Source organism: Notolabrus celidotus, chromosome 7 (genome assembly GCF_009762535.1).
Source record: "Notolabrus celidotus isolate fNotCel1 chromosome 7, fNotCel1.pri, whole genome shotgun sequence".
In the NCBI taxonomy this organism is placed as follows: Eukaryota; Metazoa; Chordata; class Actinopteri; order Labriformes; family Labridae; genus Notolabrus; species Notolabrus celidotus.
Window position 1 is genome coordinate 18962502 of NC_048278.1, and position 17562 is coordinate 18980063.

Consider the following 17562-nt stretch of genomic DNA (forward strand, 5'->3'; position numbering starts at 1 on the left):
ATCACGATTCAGTTTTATCGTTTTCACACATATACACACTCATGCACACACACCAACACACATACCTCAGCTTGGCTTAGGTATGTAAATTTGATGCTTATCTTTCCAAGCTAGGCAAGGCAGCTTTATTTGTATAGCGCATTTCATACACGAGGGCAACTCAATGTGCTTTACATTAAAACATTAAAAGCATTGGAGACATTCAGACAGGCATAAAAGAACACAATTAAAATGACAAATATGATTCCAAGCTAGACTCCTCTGAGGAAAGAAAGAAATATGTAAGATAAGCTACCCTTATACTCCTGCAAAAGACATCCTAAAACAAATAGACAAGCCTGCGCACACACACACACACACACACACACACACACACACACACACACACACACACACACACACACACACACACACACACACACACACACACACACACACACACACACACACACACACACACACACACACACACACACACACGGTGACAATAGTCTTCTTTGTGCTGGATGAGGCTAGTATGTATGCCTTTGTGTCTGCGTCAGGGAGACTTTCCAAGACATGTCTAAACCAGCAGAGTCACTGTACAAACATATGACTCTTCAGTTATGAAAGACGTGAAGCCAAACCTGACACATGTGTGACACGGAAACACACGGACACAGACACACAGGGAAACAGAGAACTCTCTTAAGAGTTGTGTATGTGTTAAACAAACACAGACTGCTGCCCTGCATTAACAGAAGAGGGCTGAAGAGTCAGCTTTTACATGTGAAAAATGCATGCATGAATGCGCACACACACAAATATCCTACAATTATTATGAGGATTCTCAACCATCTACAATGACTCACTAGCTCCTTGTCAACATCAAATACTGTTTATGCCTAGTCCTAACACTGAAACCTTGTTTTAGAAAAAATAACCACACACACTTCCACAAACGCACACACATACACACCCTCTTGCATAAGGTGGCATGATCCACTCCCTGAGCAAACACTCCAACTTGGTCAAAACCAAGTCCCGGCACACACTCACACACACAAAACATGCAAAGTGGGTCAACAAGGCTGGCGCTCTCCTCTGGCGCTGTCTGTGTGTGGACTGTCAACATGACCTTGGGACACCGCCACCCCCTTCAACTCACACACACATGAGCACGGAGTCACCCGACACACCCCATGACCTCATGTGTATAAGCACATACACACCCAACTCAACCCAATTTAGCACTGCATTCAGCCACTACAAAACCCATCTCACTGGCCTGCTTGAAATGCAGATTCTGCTTCACCTAAATGGCAGCTGTCTGTCAAAATAAACTTCAGGTGCACATTTCACTAAGTGAAAGGAGACCTGAATCAGTAAAAAGGGAAACTTTAGTTCACAATGACAGGCTTAAACCATTCTAATCCATTCTAAGCAGCACATTCTGCGACAAGGCGGATGAAAAGGTCCCATCAGTCCCATGTCAAATGTAGTAGCACAAAGAACAGAATCAAGTAAAGGTATAAAGGAGTAAAATAAAAAAAATGAAAATCAATGGGGACTTTTACAGTGTTCATTCTGCAAAAAGTATGCCCTTTAAATAAGTTAACTGAACTGTGGTTCATATTTTTGGCTTGAGTTTGATGAGTATTTGGAGATATCAGTTGGTGGCTTTCTGAAATTAGTGATCAATGCATAGAAAAAAAAGGGCAGTGGGTAGCGCTGTTGCCTCACAGCTAGAAGGTTCCTGGTTCAAATCCCCGGCCGGGCAGGTGCCTTTCTGTGTGGAGTTTGCATGTTCTCCCCGTGCATGCGTGGGTTCTCTCCGGGTTCTCCGGCTTCCTCCCACAATCCAAAAACATGCTCAGGTTGATTGATCACTCTAAATTGCCCGTAGGTGTGTGTGTGCATGAATGGTTGTCTGTCTCTCTGTGTTAGCCCTGTGATAGGTTGGCGACCTGTCCAGGGTGTACCCTGCCTTCCGCCCGAAGCCAGCTGGGATAGGCTCCAGCCCTCCGTGACCCCTAACGGGATAAGCGGTCAAGATAATGGATGGATGGATGGATGGATGGATGGATGCATAGAAAATGTCCTGTCATGGCAAAAATGGATAGAGTACACAATAGCTAGATCCCCTACCATCCCTTTGGTTCATTGCTACAATTTCTAAGTGTTATTAGTATTCATGATGTTAATGTATGTTGTCAGTTTTATTAATGTTATTATCTCCGTCATTATTATCACAATTCTTATTTCATTGTATTATTATTGTTGTATTTTATTTTACTTTATTTATTTTATTTACTTTACTTATATTATTTATTTAATTTTCTCCTGGTCCTTTCTCTTGGCTTTTATGGCTGTTCCCTAAAGTGCAATTTTAAAGAAGGGCCAGTTTACTTATATGACTGAAAAAAGAAAGGTGATTTTAGAATTGAGCTATTTGGATATATATTTCCGTAAAGGTAAATTCTCACTAGATGTGTTAGCGACATCCTATTATCAGTTTTTTTTGTTATTTGTTTTACTTCATTCGCAATTTGTTTTTATTAAAAAAGAAAGAAAATGTCATGTTATAATGACAAGATATCTCAATAAAAAAAAGAGAATTACAAAAAAAAAAAAGAAAATGTCCTGTCAATGTTATCTGGACGCCTGCCATTCTGAGTAGAATTTAAGTACAAAGCTTAAGTCCTGCATGTTTTTCCTTCACTTTGTTTTTGTTGTGTCACTCATTTCCTTGCAAATAGTAAATCTGTCAACCTGAGGTCAAATTCAACTGAAAGCTGCACACGTCATTCCTAATAAGTTGAATAATGAAACATAATGAAGCAGCTTAGCAGTCCAAACAACACTGGCATCACAGGACTTGTACCCAAACAGCCAGCTCTATTAGTTTTGGCGTGACGTGCGTCACTGCAGGTGGTTCCAACACCCCATGTTAGAATGTGCTGTTGTTTACTTTTCCAGATCAACGCCAAAGATTTTTTTTCTTTCACCTCTGGCACTTAACCTCACACGACATTACACTGCTTCTGGACTTAACTTACATGCTTTCATAATAATACCTCATACAACAAACAGGAAGATAGTTTGTTGTAGAGATATGTTGTTTTTGTGTGCAGAAGGGGTCAAACAACACAATCTGGATTTAATGAAGCTTCATAAACAGGTTGGCTGCATTTATTGTTGCTTTACTGCCAAAAAAGCAAAAATATGCAAATAGATCAAAAAAGGGAATTCTTGCATAATGACAACACATGACAAAAGAGCCTGCCTCTGATAATCAGTCACATCTAGGTAATGTCCATCAGTGTTTCTATCATAGTGTGAGTATATCACCCTTACTCCAACACTAAGTAGGTAGCACAAGTTGAGGAGAAATCTCAGCACAATTATTTATATGGAGACACAATAAAACCGATTAAGTCTTAGTAGTGCAATGCCTGCCAGGCTTGCTTTTTGGCCTGCATGCCTGTTCGGAAAGAGTAAATTGCTCAGCGTTGTTGGTGTTTGCTGCATTATCTCATGGTGCAGTTGTTCGGAACATGTGCCATATTTCTATGCTTTATACTTTGTCTGCAGAAACTATGCATGCAATCAAAGTATAAAGCTGACTCTGTCTTAGGTCCCCACCAATACATCAGCATGAGGTCCAAGGTGCTGCAGATATTTGAAAGACTGATAGTCAGGCAGATAGCTGGTATCATGAAAAAATACAGCTTATCAGATATAACGATTTGCTTCGTTGATATAATCGTAGACATCTTCTCTGACTCTACAAAATTGTAACTGGCACTTATTCTTCCATTTTGTATAATTTTATGGATGAAATGATTGATTGAATAACAGATACCTGCTTCATTAAACAATGTTGAACCAGTCACTGGCTACAATCCCAATCTGTTCCAGAATGAGGTTAAATGCATGTGTCACTTCAATAAAGTGTGTGCTGCGCTCTTAAAAGAATTAAAAAAAACCCTCTCCTGATACTAAATTTAAACACTATAATAAAGCGTCATGAAAAACAACTTCCTTCTTCCTTTGTATGAACATGTTTTCTTGTACTCCCTTAAGGAGTTTTATGTTTACTTTTTCTGTTTGCTCAGGAGTAACAGCATGACCAACCCAACTATCTCAACTGTCAACACTTGTTCTGTCATACACACACGCGGCACATATAATTAACAAAATGCAAGATGTAAGGACGTGCAAGCACATGCATGATTCCCACGTCTGGACAGGCAGACACACACTTTGCTGTGTCCATGTACTGAGGAAAGACAGATGATTGATGTTCCAAAGTTACCTGGCATTAAAGCAATAATTTGTAAAGTGTACAACATTTTTGAACATTTTTAGAATGATTTGACAGGGTCGTCAATCTCCAGGCAGACTAACACATTTAATCATGTTTCAGTCTCTGGTGAAAATAGCATTTTCTTTGAATTTGACATTTGTCTTCACGAGCAGACATGAAAAAACGGATAACATCAGACAGAGCCCTGTTAGCTCACTCAGTAACATAAATGTAGAGCTTCAAAACAAACATGACATGCCACCAGAGCTCATGTGTCCATCAGTCAAAGTAAATGCTAGCAATAGTGTGGTTGAGACACTCTAAGAAGGTGGCCAAGCTCCCGTCAGTCATCAATCAAAAGTGCAAACAAAACTCTTGACGAACATGACAGACAACTCAAATCTGTTATTCTGAAGGGCTTTATAGGGAAGGAGTAGCAGGGAATACACTGGACAAAACTGGTGCTTTTGGTTTTCAGTGTCATAGCACTCCAAAACCAGATCAAATAATGATTGCATAGATGTGAACATCAGCGTATCAAAGATCACTGTGAGGAAGAAACAGTAGCCTGAATAGAAACTACCAGGTAGGAGCTCACACAACAAAAGCAAAGTGATCAACTTTTTTCCCCTTCCTCTCAAGAGAAAGAGTGACACTGAGAGGGAAGACTTTGTCACTGCACCCTATCTACACTTTTGGGACCTGGCATGGATGCTTGTAATATTACAGCTGACATAAAGCATGCAAGGTGTCCTGCTAATGCTCGTATTCTGTCAGGACATTGTTAGCATACATTCACTTAAAAGAACATGTGTGTTTACACAAGTGTCCTGACCGAAAACTGCCCTCCTCCTTTGTTGAACTTCACAAATGGAGCGTGTAAAGTAAGAGTACAGATCACAGCTCTTTCACGCACACAGAAACACCAATGCTCCCCCCAAGTGCACAAAGCAGTAGTTGAGGTTGTCAGGTGGTTGTAGAGAAAGAAATGAAATTACATATTAAAAATACAAAAGATACAAAAATACATCTTTAACTGGAGAGTAGTTTTTAAACAGAATCACCTGCACAAGATAAATGATTTGTCTTATATGAGCTGTTCCAGACTGACAGGGTGTTGGCTGTGTGACAACTGTGAAGCATGACTGCTACTACTTCTGCAGTCATAATTACACTGTGTTGTGTGAGGTGCCTGTCTTTCTTCACACATTTTAGCCAAAATAAGGCCTTTATTTATCTATTAATGAAGTGCCTGGGCTCTATAACTGTCATAAAGTTTAATCTTATTCAAGAAGGGGCAGAGAGATCTACTGCAAACTGTATTTTTAAACAACACATAAAATATGCATATCAATCACTCTTCACTTGACAGGCTGTTTGCTGTAGCCATACAGGGGTGGTTTTGGGGTTATGCTTTAAAGCTAGGGTTGGTAGTCACGGAAAACTAGCATGAATTTGAATGTAGCATTTCCTCGGGACCCCCACTCCCCCATCGGAGCTCCTCCAAAACGACGCCCCCTCTCAGATGCACAAGCACAGCTGATTCCCAACCATATGATTGTGACTGATTCAAAACCGGTCCTCACCAAAAAATTATCATAGTGAAAGTTAAAAACACAAACAAACATGGCTACTGTTAGTACTCACAACTGTCATTTTTGCATTATCCAGTTGTACTGGTGACACGATATCAGGAGAAAAGCTATAATACAAATAAAACTGTAACAGCTCTACTGTTTGTTGAACGTGTTCAGTGTAGATGTTCTTAGTTCCTACAGTGTTGACAGTCAGTGAAGGCATCAGGAGAGGTGTAGAGTGTGCAAGCGGGAGAGAGGAGAGACAAGAGGAGAAGTTATTCATTCATTCAAACATTGATTGTTGTTTTGTTGGTTGGCGTGGTCACGGCCGACAGTGACCGGTTATTAAAGCTCAACGTATTCCCGAATCGACTCATCATCCCTATAGCGTCTGGATGGATGCTACAATACTATACATTTTCTGTAGAACTTATTAAGTCAGTAGAGTCTGGGGAAGCAGAGGCAGGGGACGGGGAGCACACTGGGGAAATGTACGCGCAGGAGGCGAGCAGAACGGGAGGACGGGATTTGATTGGTTTCATAATTTTGGACCCCAAAAACGGGGAGTGGTTGGTGTTTTCCCAGGTTTACTCTGGCTGTAGATAGCGGCTTTTTCCCCCTCTTTTTTAAGAACACATTGTGTATTAATTGCCATCGGGACATAAAGATCATTTTAACCAGTGTAACAAAAAGTGCATCTAAATCTGACTACCAACCCCAGCTTTAAGGAAAGTAACTAATTTATGTAAAAAAAAAAACAACAGGTCCTTAACTTACATTCATGGGCTAAAAAAGATATAACAGTTATGGTATAGAGACAGGATGTACTTTATGTGTGTAAGTATGTGAAGCTCCTGTTGAGTGTTTATCTCTCGTGCTTTGGCAACCCTATAATGCAATATGAAATCCCACACTGGGACTCCGATATTATGTAGTCATGGTATCAGTATTGAAGTACAAAGGCATGTTGGCGAAGCTGTGTCATGGCGAAGTTGCAGACCTGAAATATGAAAAGGGGATAGAGGTACATAAATAAGTGTGGCTTGTCCATTCATACCAATGGTTTCTGTGCTCTTCTGAGGTGTAGCGACCCGTAGGAAGATCTGCTGCCTCCAGGAGTGGCGGTGGCTGCGCAGAGGACTCTCCCCCATCTCATATTCTCTACTTGGTGTGGACAGAGCTGCAACATCCCTGAAATAGATATAAGTACACACACACACACAGAAAATATGACGTATTTCTGTGATAAACAGTCAGTAAGTAACAGCACACACAAATGCATAGGTACAGTTGTGCTCTTATGTTTACATACCCTGGCAGAATTTATTGTTTCTTGGGTTGTTTCTGTTGTCTTTATGATATAAAAAGAGTAAACACAGTTGTTTGATAAAAATTTTGCTTCACCCAACCACTAACCATGTGTGAAAAAAAAGGTTTTCTCTTATCATTCATATTCTCTGAAAATGGCCAAAAAGAATCACAAATTCTGTCAGGGTATGTAAACTTATGAGCACAACTGTATATCAAAAATCAGAAAAAAAAAAAATAAACACCTACCCTGATCCATAAAAGCAGCAGCATAGTTACAATTTTGGCATATAAACATGGACTTGTTTACTCTGTGAACATGTGTGTGTACCTGCTCTTTGGTTCAAGTAAATCATTCTCTTGGACAGGAGCCAGAAATTGAAATTTCAGAAAATTAGGAACAGAAGAAGAGGAGTGGAGACGAGCTCGCAGACCACCCAGCGGACTGAGATGGAGAGATGGGATGAAAAAATGTTGCAGAAAATAGTTAAAAGAGAAACTTGCCAGTTCAAACAAACAGACACGTGGCTTATGACAGATGCTTTTAATCCACATTGATTTCAGCTGAAAGATGTTGCTCGAATACATAGTAGCTGTGATTAATGCTAAAATAAAAGCTTTGACAAATTGAAAGTGCACAAAAAACAAGGAAAAGATGAGCTGAACAGAAGTCAATGCAGGATTCCCACCTTCTTTTATTCAGCCGGGCTCCAGAAGAAGGTGAGGAGGGAGGATGAGTGAGAGGAGGAGAGAGAGATGCAGGGCAGGAAGGAACAGGAGGAAGGGCAGAGTCAGTTGGGGTATGTCTGAGAAAAAGTACAGAAAGTGAGAGCAAAGAGAGAACAAGCAAAGATAATCAAAGACAACCACAGAGAGAATGAAAACAGAGACTTGTTCAGAAAGAAAGCATGAAAATGAGAGAAAAGATGTAAGACTTGTATGTACAAGTCCAATAGAGTCATGAAAGATCATGATCATGAAAACCTCTATGGTAACCATATCCTTATGAAGGCAGGATCTGACATAACCCATGGCCCAATGGCTCAGGGCTGGTACAAGTTTATGCAGGACATGTTCATTGGCTCAACACTGGGCATTGACTGCCAATCAGAATCTTTAAAATCCTTTCAAACTGCTAATCAGAGTCTGATACATCCACACATTTTAAAGAAAATATGTGTTATCAAGACAGTTGATTGATTAATTGCACCGTGATTCTCTGAAATACATGTGGGAAAGAGAATGTGGACGTAGTCTTACAGTTGCCTGTGATTTGAGAAGTCATGAAAAGTGCATAAAAAGGATATTTTATTATCACCATCCGGGCCAACAAAAATATACAAGGGGCCAGTACCACTTTTACCACTAGCCCTTTGGACTTTCTTATTGAACTTTGCATTATTTGAATGAAGGCCTCACATGGACATTTGTCCAAACCATTGATTCAGAGTAAGAGGTATCCCCTTTTCAGTTTTGTGTATTCTTCTTCTACGTCAACATTGCCCTGAATACAACAACACCAGGGCTTTGGCTTTGGCTAGGATTTGACTGTGATATAAAGCAGCTTGTAGTGGTTATTCTCAAATGGATAGGAGAACCGGGTGACAGGCCTGGTAAGCTCATTTCTTTCTGACTCAGTTCTACAAGTGTTTTCAGCTCCAAACTTGTTATGTCCAACTTAACTGCTGCTGACTCAAGTACCATCACTTCAGTGAACAGACAAATCATCAGAATTTGGGCAGCTCCCCCTTGAGCCTAAAAATATAACTCCAAGACATTTTACATACACAAAATAAAGTATGTCATGAAGCTTTTTCCTTTTTCTTTAAACCATTTCTGTTTATTTACTTTAATGGACTGAAACAAGCACACACACACACACACACACTCACACTTTCCTTACTTGCTCTGGTGTGGAGTGTCGGTGCTGACCGAGTAGTGTCGTACAAGCTTTGGCTTTGTGGTTGCAGTGAGGTCCTGTGGAGAGTGATTTAGCGTGTGCATTGGTGAGTACTCTGCTGATGTGGGGGTGGGAGGGTGGCTGAAGGTGCTGGCTCGTCTGCGGAACCCCTTTGGCTGAGCGTCACAAGAAGAGGAGGAGGGAGACAAGCGGGGAGAGTCGTCGAGGCGTTTCAGGTCTCCTGTTGAATTGTGGCACCTAAATATGACAAGTAAGGTGTGTTAGGGGAAATACTTTTAGTGCTTTAAGATTTAAATAGCTGCCCAATTAGCCTCTTCTTCCAAGAGCTCCTTATCAAGATCCTCCCAGTCTCAGCTGCAGCTGTGCTGTTCTTTTGGACCCAAGTAAAATAAATAAGCACGTCTGACCTTTAAGCACTGACTGTTCTGCCCCGAGATATGACTCAGAGTATGAGCTTGTGTTTTTACCTGAGTGGGCTGGTGGATTGCAGAATGGCGGAGGAAGGCAGGGGGTCATCTAGACAGGACTGCTCCGGGCTGCTGATGACCGTACAAACAGAGGAGCCGCTGTCACTTCCAACACTGTTGTCCCTTTGAGTTCTGGCTTTGTTGCTCCCCTGCCAAAAACATCCACTTACTGAGTTTATATACAGGTTTTGGATTTTATAAGATCACAAAACAGGACAGCACCTTGGGGACCTTTATCACATAATACTAGATCTATGATTAAGAGAATAATAATTACTTAAATGATTCTGTTTTTCTTCTGTGTTGCATCACACACAAAAATAGCATAACAAGTTTTTACTTGAGCATTACTGGAGACAAACCAAGCTAAAAAGAAGAAGGAATTCTACCTTCCAGATCCCCTCCAGGGACTCAGTAAGAGAGCGCTTGGCTCGGCTTTTGAACTGCTCAAGTCGCTGTCGACTACTGCTCTGCTGCTGTGCCTCCACTGAGGCTGGAGCTGCCTCCTCACACACCTACACACACATGGAGACAGATAGGGAGACAGAATTGTTCAGCATGGATAGCTATAGATGGAAACTGATCAGAAACTGTCATGTAACTTGTTAAACTGTTAAATGAATGTAGGACATCATTAAAATAGAGACAGGAAAGCTGGTGCAGTTTTAGAGTTTTGTTTAACAGTAACCTGTTTGCTGTCTCCAGACAGTGTGTGCTGATGGCTTCTCTGCCTCTCCTCATACAGACTCCTCAGAGAGGCCATTACCAGCTCATTCTCTTCCTGATCGCTTTTTGGACGGGCCCTCTAAAACATACAGACAAAAACAATGTTTTTGACTGTTGACATTAAAATCAGGGTCATAATATGAATGTATTTGACTCAAAAACTCCAGATTACACGACTGTAGTGGATATATTTTAACACAGGTAGCATTCATTTCAGGCAAGTTGAATGAAGAACAACTTTCAAAAAATATAAAAGCCCAAAACTGCTTGTAAGTGGTAAAAAGAAATTCCACAATATGTTACACATTGTGTACTGAAGATGTTTTGTTTTGAGGGCTCAAGATAAATATTCATTGATCAATAAAAGTAAAGCATCTTCTGTCGTGGAGTTGCAGTTCAGCAACATCACCAGCAGCTGTCAGCAGAGTCTCAAAGAAGCATTTGAAGGCAGCAACATGACTAGTCTCAACTGAACTAACTGCATTATTGATCTGTTAGATAAATATAATCCATGCCCCCCGGGGACAAATAAAGTTTTTTGAATTGAATTGAATTGAATTTTCAAACATTATGTGAATCAGTGTTAACACACCAATCTACCTGGCTTTATCAGAAAAGAGACTGAGGGAAAGAGAAAGCAGTTAAGAGCAGCACAGAATATATTACCAGGGAAGCCGAGGGTTGAGAGAAGATAATGATAGGATATGTATATTATATAGAGATGTGTATAGACAGATGAGTGCACCACTGTTAATCCCACAGGAAAAACTGAGGGTTCTACAGTGTGTCAGTCATACTGTTTGGTAAAACTTGTAGACCGACTGGTTTGCTTCCATCTGCAGTGACCTCTTAGGAAACTTCAAGAATTTATCACATTGCCCCAGAACTGCTTTAGACTGAAACAAGTAGGTACATTACCATAGTGTTTTCAAACACTGAAGCTTGCTCCTGGTTGTCAAGAGTGGCCAAGTGCCGCTGAAGCTCCAGCTTAGTTTTAGATGGATGTAGCCCTGAAAGAAATGAAAACCAGAAATACAACTTAATCTCATATATTGCACAACTTATAACTACATCATAAAGTTAAAACACCAACATCAGGGTGTTGTTGAGGGTAGATGATTGCCATTTGTATTCATGAAACATTAAAATCAGCCATTTGAACTTATAAACATAGAGTCCTTGAGTACTCGGCCAGCATTAAGGAAACAATTTCATTACAACTATGACAAATAACCATGAATCATTTTCTAAAATTGTTGAGCTTACACACAAGTCAGAAGGCTTTTATCATCTTTTTTTTTAATTTTCAGAGTGTAACAAAAGCCTGTCCATGGGGGCTTGCCTGATTTCTGATACAAAGCTATAACGGAGAGAGACAAGTCTTTAATGTAATGGATTTAGGAAGACGACAGTGTCAACTATAGTTGTGTCCATTGATATGGACACAAATTTCATTCATTTGAAGATGGTCTAAGGTAGTGCATCCATCTGGTTTACAAATCCTAGAAATATTAAGTTTCACTTTAAAGCCTTTAAGTTGGTTGGCAAACACCTCGGTTTGTCTCCCCGAATGTAAAGCATGGTCTTACTTTTTAAGAGTAAAATATTTAATTGAGTGAGTTGTAAGCAGGTCAAATTTTGTCTGGAAGCCCAGCGACAGTTCCCCACCTTCTATCCTCTCACACAGTCTGTGGAGCTGCTGCATGGGGCAGCTGTCACACTGCTGGCTCTGGGTCTTTGCATTTTGCTGCAGTGCTGCCACAGAGAAAGCCTGCTTCAAGGTCAGCATGATCTCATCCACCTACAAGAACAAAATACAATACGTGTGATTTCCTTTAGCCATCTAATAATGTAGACCCTTTCAAAAACTGAAATGTTAGTTTGCTTCTGCTGAACCTCAGTTTCTGCTCAACATTGCTTCCTAATACAGAGAACTATTATGTACATTTATTTATATATGGTTAACAATAAGATCCATTCTGTGTGCATGCCTGTAGCTCAGCTCAAGTCTATGTCAGTATGATTAAGAAATCAGGGTCACTGCAGATATTTAACCCTCGTCTAAAAAGAGAAAATAGAAAGCAGTTTGTCCCAAGGGTTTCCTAGCTTATTTAGGCAACAAAAAAAGACTGGGAATTATTGATGGCAGCCTGAGACTCACTAGTTCAAGAATTTAAGTATCATTTATCTGATACAAGCTAATCAAACTGCATCATTAACTGAAAATTGTTCTGCAAAGCCCTTTTAATCAAACTGACAGTCCATTTGGCACTACATGACTTGGTGTAGCACAGATGCACTGAGTCAAAGTTCTTAAGCAAATGTGCACAAATGAATCATGATTGATAGAAAACAACATCTGTGGGAAAAAATTCTGCTTCAGGTATTGTGACAACCAATTTATGTGTGGGCTGATCAAATATGAGAAGAAAAATGAGACAATATATGGAAATTAGTCACAGGAATTACTCACTATTCCTCAACTCTGCATTATATGTACATGAAGGTGGGGATGTGATGATAAACATATTAATGAGTGAGCGGGATGTACCAAAATACATATTTAAATCTGCAGAGGCTTTCTAAATGGGGGCAGAAAATGTGTAAATAAATGTACACAGATGAATTATTGTGCTCTCTACATATTGTGTCTCTCACCAGGGATTCATCAGTACACTGGAAGACATAGCAAACAAAGTGGCAGCTCCCCCCGTCAACCGTCTCCCTGCAAATGAAGCCAAAGTGATCCACATGACGAATACCCTGGAAAGAAAAAGATTTGTTAGGATTCCAAATGTTCAGAAGTTACACAAAAACCTAGACTGATGAGGAGACACTTTTAGCCTCATACCTGTGAGCAGAAGGAGATTTCTCTGAAACTCTTCTCTATGGCAACTTTCTTAGTGTCTGGACTGATCAAGAAGATCTGAGACCTGCCCACCTAAAAGAGAAAAACACAAAGACAAATGCTTAGAATTTGTTCCTAAGTGATTTGGCAAACACAGGGATTTATCACTGATCTTGTGCTGCAGAAGGGAACCTTATCATCATATATTTTTAGTTCTTTTTAGTGTTCAAACAAACAAACAAAGAAGTTCCATTTCCTCTTTTCTCAAAATGTTTTGGTTATTTCTAGGACAGTTCTGCTTTATGGGATAACCCCATTCATACCATGATGAGAGCGTGAGTCACTTCACTGGTAAACCTCAACAAGGGACTCATAATTAAGTGACCCTATATCCATTACATCCCATCTCTTCAAGCTCCCCGAGCAGGACTACTCTTACTGTGAACAGGGTCCTCTTCGTGATATCAAATATGAATCATATAATGAGACTATTCCTGGAGGGAAAGGGGGATTCAATCTTTTTCACAAGAGTTAGGGTGGTGATGTCACAGAGGTGATATCATCAGCACAACTATCCTTTGCGGCAGCAGCAGGATGTATCATCAGTGTCAATAACATGTCTGAATTTGCTGGTCGAAGCAGATACAGGCCCTGGTGGTTCCTGTGCCAGTGGTCACCACTTCCTGTCAGGGTGACAAACAGGAAATCTCCTGTTGGCAGGGGGTCACTGAGGTCAGATGAAGGTGAATCAGGGGAGCGTGACTGAGCTCACTTTGAGCAGCAGTCAGCATTTGCTCTTGCTGAGTCATTAGGGGATTTACAGTATATCTTTGCCTCTCCTTTGTTCTCCCGTCTCTCTGTCCTTTATGAGCAACTGTGCATGAGGAACTTGGCATTTGGGGGAATCTGAAATTGTACTTTACTGTAAAGTTCTGTTCTTTTTCTCAACACATGCAAATATAGGCATTTTGGGGCAAATAGAAAGACCCCAGAAAAGAATGTGGGTCTGAAAGTAAAAGGCTTTATGAGAATGTTATTGTTATAATGACTACCAGTGCTCATCCCTGCTCTGGTTCAATGTCAAACAGTAAAGCACAAAGTTGGTGACAGATTTCCTTCCATGCTTAGAAAGAATCTCTGCATCTTAATAAATAATATAAATATTTGGTTAATATTAGACTAAGACAATGGCTATCATGGACTGTATTGAGAAAAAGAGCAGGACATTGCTGCATCACCCAAATAAAAATGTTTCTGTTACATTTTTTCAAGTTGTATTTTGGGGCTTGTATGCCTTCATTTAGAGAGGATAGGACAGTGGATTGAGCAGGAAACCGAGAGAGAGAGAGAGAGAGAGAGAGAGAGAGAGAGAGAGAGAGAGAGAGAGAGAGAGAGAGAGAGAGAGAGAGAGAGAGAGAGAGAGAGAGACAGTGGGGAGTGATATGCGTGGAAGGGGCCACAGGTTGGAACACAACTGCTTGAAGGCCATAGCCTCTGTACACTGGGTGCTCGACTTTACCACTATAAAACCGCTGCTTCCAGTTAAGTTCTTCTAGAAACCTCTTGTATGGAACTTTTGGTTTGTGTAGATTTTGGACAAAGCACAAGGATTTATCTCTGCTGATCTTGTCAAGTAAACATGCAAGTAATGTTTTCTGACATAATATCATCCTTCTTCATTTTGAATGTACAAAAGGTTACTCAGCCCTAATGCCTATACAGAAATATATAGGTATAAGCAATGTAAAACACATATAGAAATAATCTACAGGAGCTTTGGCATTTTTTTTTGCAACTTGAAACATTTAACAAAGAAATTAGAATTTTGAAATTATGAGTTGAAAATGTTGAAGCAGATGTACCAGAAAATGTCTGATCTTGTTTGTGCATGCATGTCAATTCATGAAAGTCCATACCGTAAAAAGCATGGTCCTGTTTTCCTGCAGGCTGGTGGGCTGCACTCCAGCAGAGTGGGCATGTGCATCAGTAGTGTTGTTGTGGGAGATCTCCGGTGAGAGTCCATTCTCATCCAGGGCCTGTAGACAGGGAAAGCTGGGGTCTTTTTTAAACAGAACAGGACGCTTCCCTGTGGTTGGGCTCCCTGCTGCATCATTTCCAGCAGCACCACTCCCAAGTCCGTTACATTGAAGGGATAATGCCCTCTTCAGCCCACCCCCCAATCGCCCACTATCTCCTCCTTTATTAGCCGTCCCTGAGCCATGCAACTGGCTAAACTTCTCGATGCACTCGTCAATAAGGGCAGGAGGGGCTTTCTTATGAGCGACGCTCACACGGCCACAGAACAACACCTCAAACTTCTTTGCAAAAGTTGTTGGGGACACAGCAGGAGGGGGGGGTGCAGAGGTCATTAATTTGGAGTGAGAAGAAAAGCCAGTTTCAGAGGGATCACGGCCACCAGAGGAAGGTTTGTTGGAAATGTTGTTGATGTCATCATTGCGTGCTGAGTTCTTGCCAGCTTGCCTTAACGTACTGATGATCTCAGGAACCTGGAGTGACAGTGAGGAGAGAAAGAGAACTTGTCATTACAGTAACACTGCAAGATTAATTGCTAATGCTCAGTGACTACATACTGGTGAATATGATCACAGACATTTGAGACGAAGAAAAGAGAAAGATCCTTGAAAATACTTTCTGTGGGTGAACTGTGGGTTTCAGGCCTTAAAACAATGACACTTGAATTAAATGTAAAACTACACTGCATGCATTATCATATTTTTTGTTTTAAACGCAGACTGTATAAAAACCTGGACAGCACAACAGCTCCCCTGAAGTAAAGCCAAAACTTTACAGCTCTACTGGTGGCAGGCTGCAGTATGGGTCTTAAAGCAAACTTTCTCCATCGCAATTGATATCACAGAAAGCATGAGGGGCATGCATAAACAGTGTTGTCAGGTACATTTCTAGTCAAGTCAATCTAGTCAAGCAGAGGTCCCTGAATTTTCTAAAAATACCCAGAGTGCATGTGTGAAAACAGTAGGTTCCCAGCATAGACTGTATCAAATATGGACGTAGTATCCGTGACGTCTATTTCTGAAGCGCTGTTTTGAGGCCAATCATCGGCGGTGGCCATATTGCTGCTGTCGAGAGATTGTGACATGAAGAGGCGGGCTTTGAGCCTCCTAACCAACAGCTACAGTGTTCCTGCCTGTCAATTAAGTCAGATGTGCCTCTCATTGGAAGACTCGTAATCTCAAGATCTTTGAAATTGTCGCGTTACTTTTGTACCAGTCTGTAAACATGTTTATTTCTGCTGTAAAGATCGTCTTTTTTGAACTGGTGTGTATGTGGTTTCCGGTACTTCCGGAGCCAGCCACATGATGAACTGCAGTTTTTAAGCACTTCCGCATTGGACTCATATTTTAGACCAGAGGTTGCTGCTTGGTTCCCAGATAGTGATCAGTGGTCAATGGAAATGGTAGTATGCTGAAATCAATGCTTAATACATACTGACAAACATAAAACAAATTTTCCATGTATCGATGTACACTATGAAGGAGAATAACTTATGGTGTAATGGGTGTTTTAGCTCCCTTCAATATACTGCAGTCCTTGTGATATCTTCCTGCATTGAAAAGAAGCCAAAGTCGGACCTTTCGGCTCAAAGAAGGCTTTGTACTCACTTTTCTCTTTCCCTTCTTTCCATGTTCCTTGTTACTCTGTCCCTCTGAAATGCAGCTGACTGAGAGCATTTCTACTTTCATTTGTAATAAAACTATTTCAAGAAACTGTTTACGAGTATCCACATTTTGCTAAGTTGTATTGGGTGCTTTTGGATGTTTGTGTGCAAGTTGTTTGATCTGAGCAAGCTACTGTTTGTGTATGAGTGAGTGTGTGGGAGAAACAGAAAGACATTCCCAAATGGATCTACCTATTCCTGAACGACAACAAAAAATACAAGCATGCACGTTCCGAAAAACAAATAAAGCTGCAAAACACTCTTCCACACAAGGTTCATACACACTGTAAACACACCGACTCAAGATGACATAGAGAAAGAAAAGAAGAGTAGAAATGGGAGAGTAAAAAGGTGCATTTCGACCAAAAGTTCCGGGTCTTTTAGCCCCCAGACTTCTTTACCCTAAACTAAAAGGTTCTGTGCCCACCATTGTTGTCTGCGTTTCAACCGCGGTCTGAAGTTCAGTTTAGATTGTGCAAATCAGGCCAGTGACGTATGAGGAAATAAAAAGTAAAGGTACTACACCACCAGACCATTAGAGGGCAGTAAAACAAAGACGAATGCCATTCATCAAAGATGACACCAGACAGACAGACAGGTATCATTGTAAGCAGCACAACAGTTAGCCTGTTAGCATGGAAGAGACTCAGCTCGCGCTGTTTTATATCGGGTTATATTTCATCACAGATGGATTCGCTAGGGGCGCTGGTGGCCTAGTGGTCTAAGCGCC

At 40.8% G+C, this 17562-nt stretch overlaps 1 protein-coding gene across 2 annotated transcripts in view; it reads right to left on the reverse strand.

The window, feature by feature from the left end:
* Positions 1-17562, reverse strand: part of tbc1d1 (TBC1 (tre-2/USP6, BUB2, cdc16) domain family, member 1) — a 48173-nt gene that overhangs the window by 15786 nt on the left and 14825 nt on the right. For both annotated transcript variants that reach the window (XM_034688912.1, XM_034688911.1), the window contains exons 2-11: positions 15052-15642; positions 13139-13228; positions 12946-13050; positions 11956-12088; positions 11206-11297; positions 10250-10366; positions 9951-10076; positions 9562-9710; positions 9077-9331; positions 6923-7056 (exon numbers count right to left, since the gene is read on the reverse strand). In XM_034688912.1, the coding sequence (XP_034544803.1) occupies positions 6923-7056; positions 9077-9331; positions 9562-9710; positions 9951-10076; positions 10250-10366; positions 11206-11297; positions 11956-12088; positions 12946-13050; positions 13139-13228; positions 15052-15642 (1792 nt within the window). The remainder of the gene's footprint in view (positions 1-6922; positions 7057-9076; positions 9332-9561; positions 9711-9950; positions 10077-10249; positions 10367-11205; positions 11298-11955; positions 12089-12945; positions 13051-13138; positions 13229-15051; positions 15643-17562) is intronic.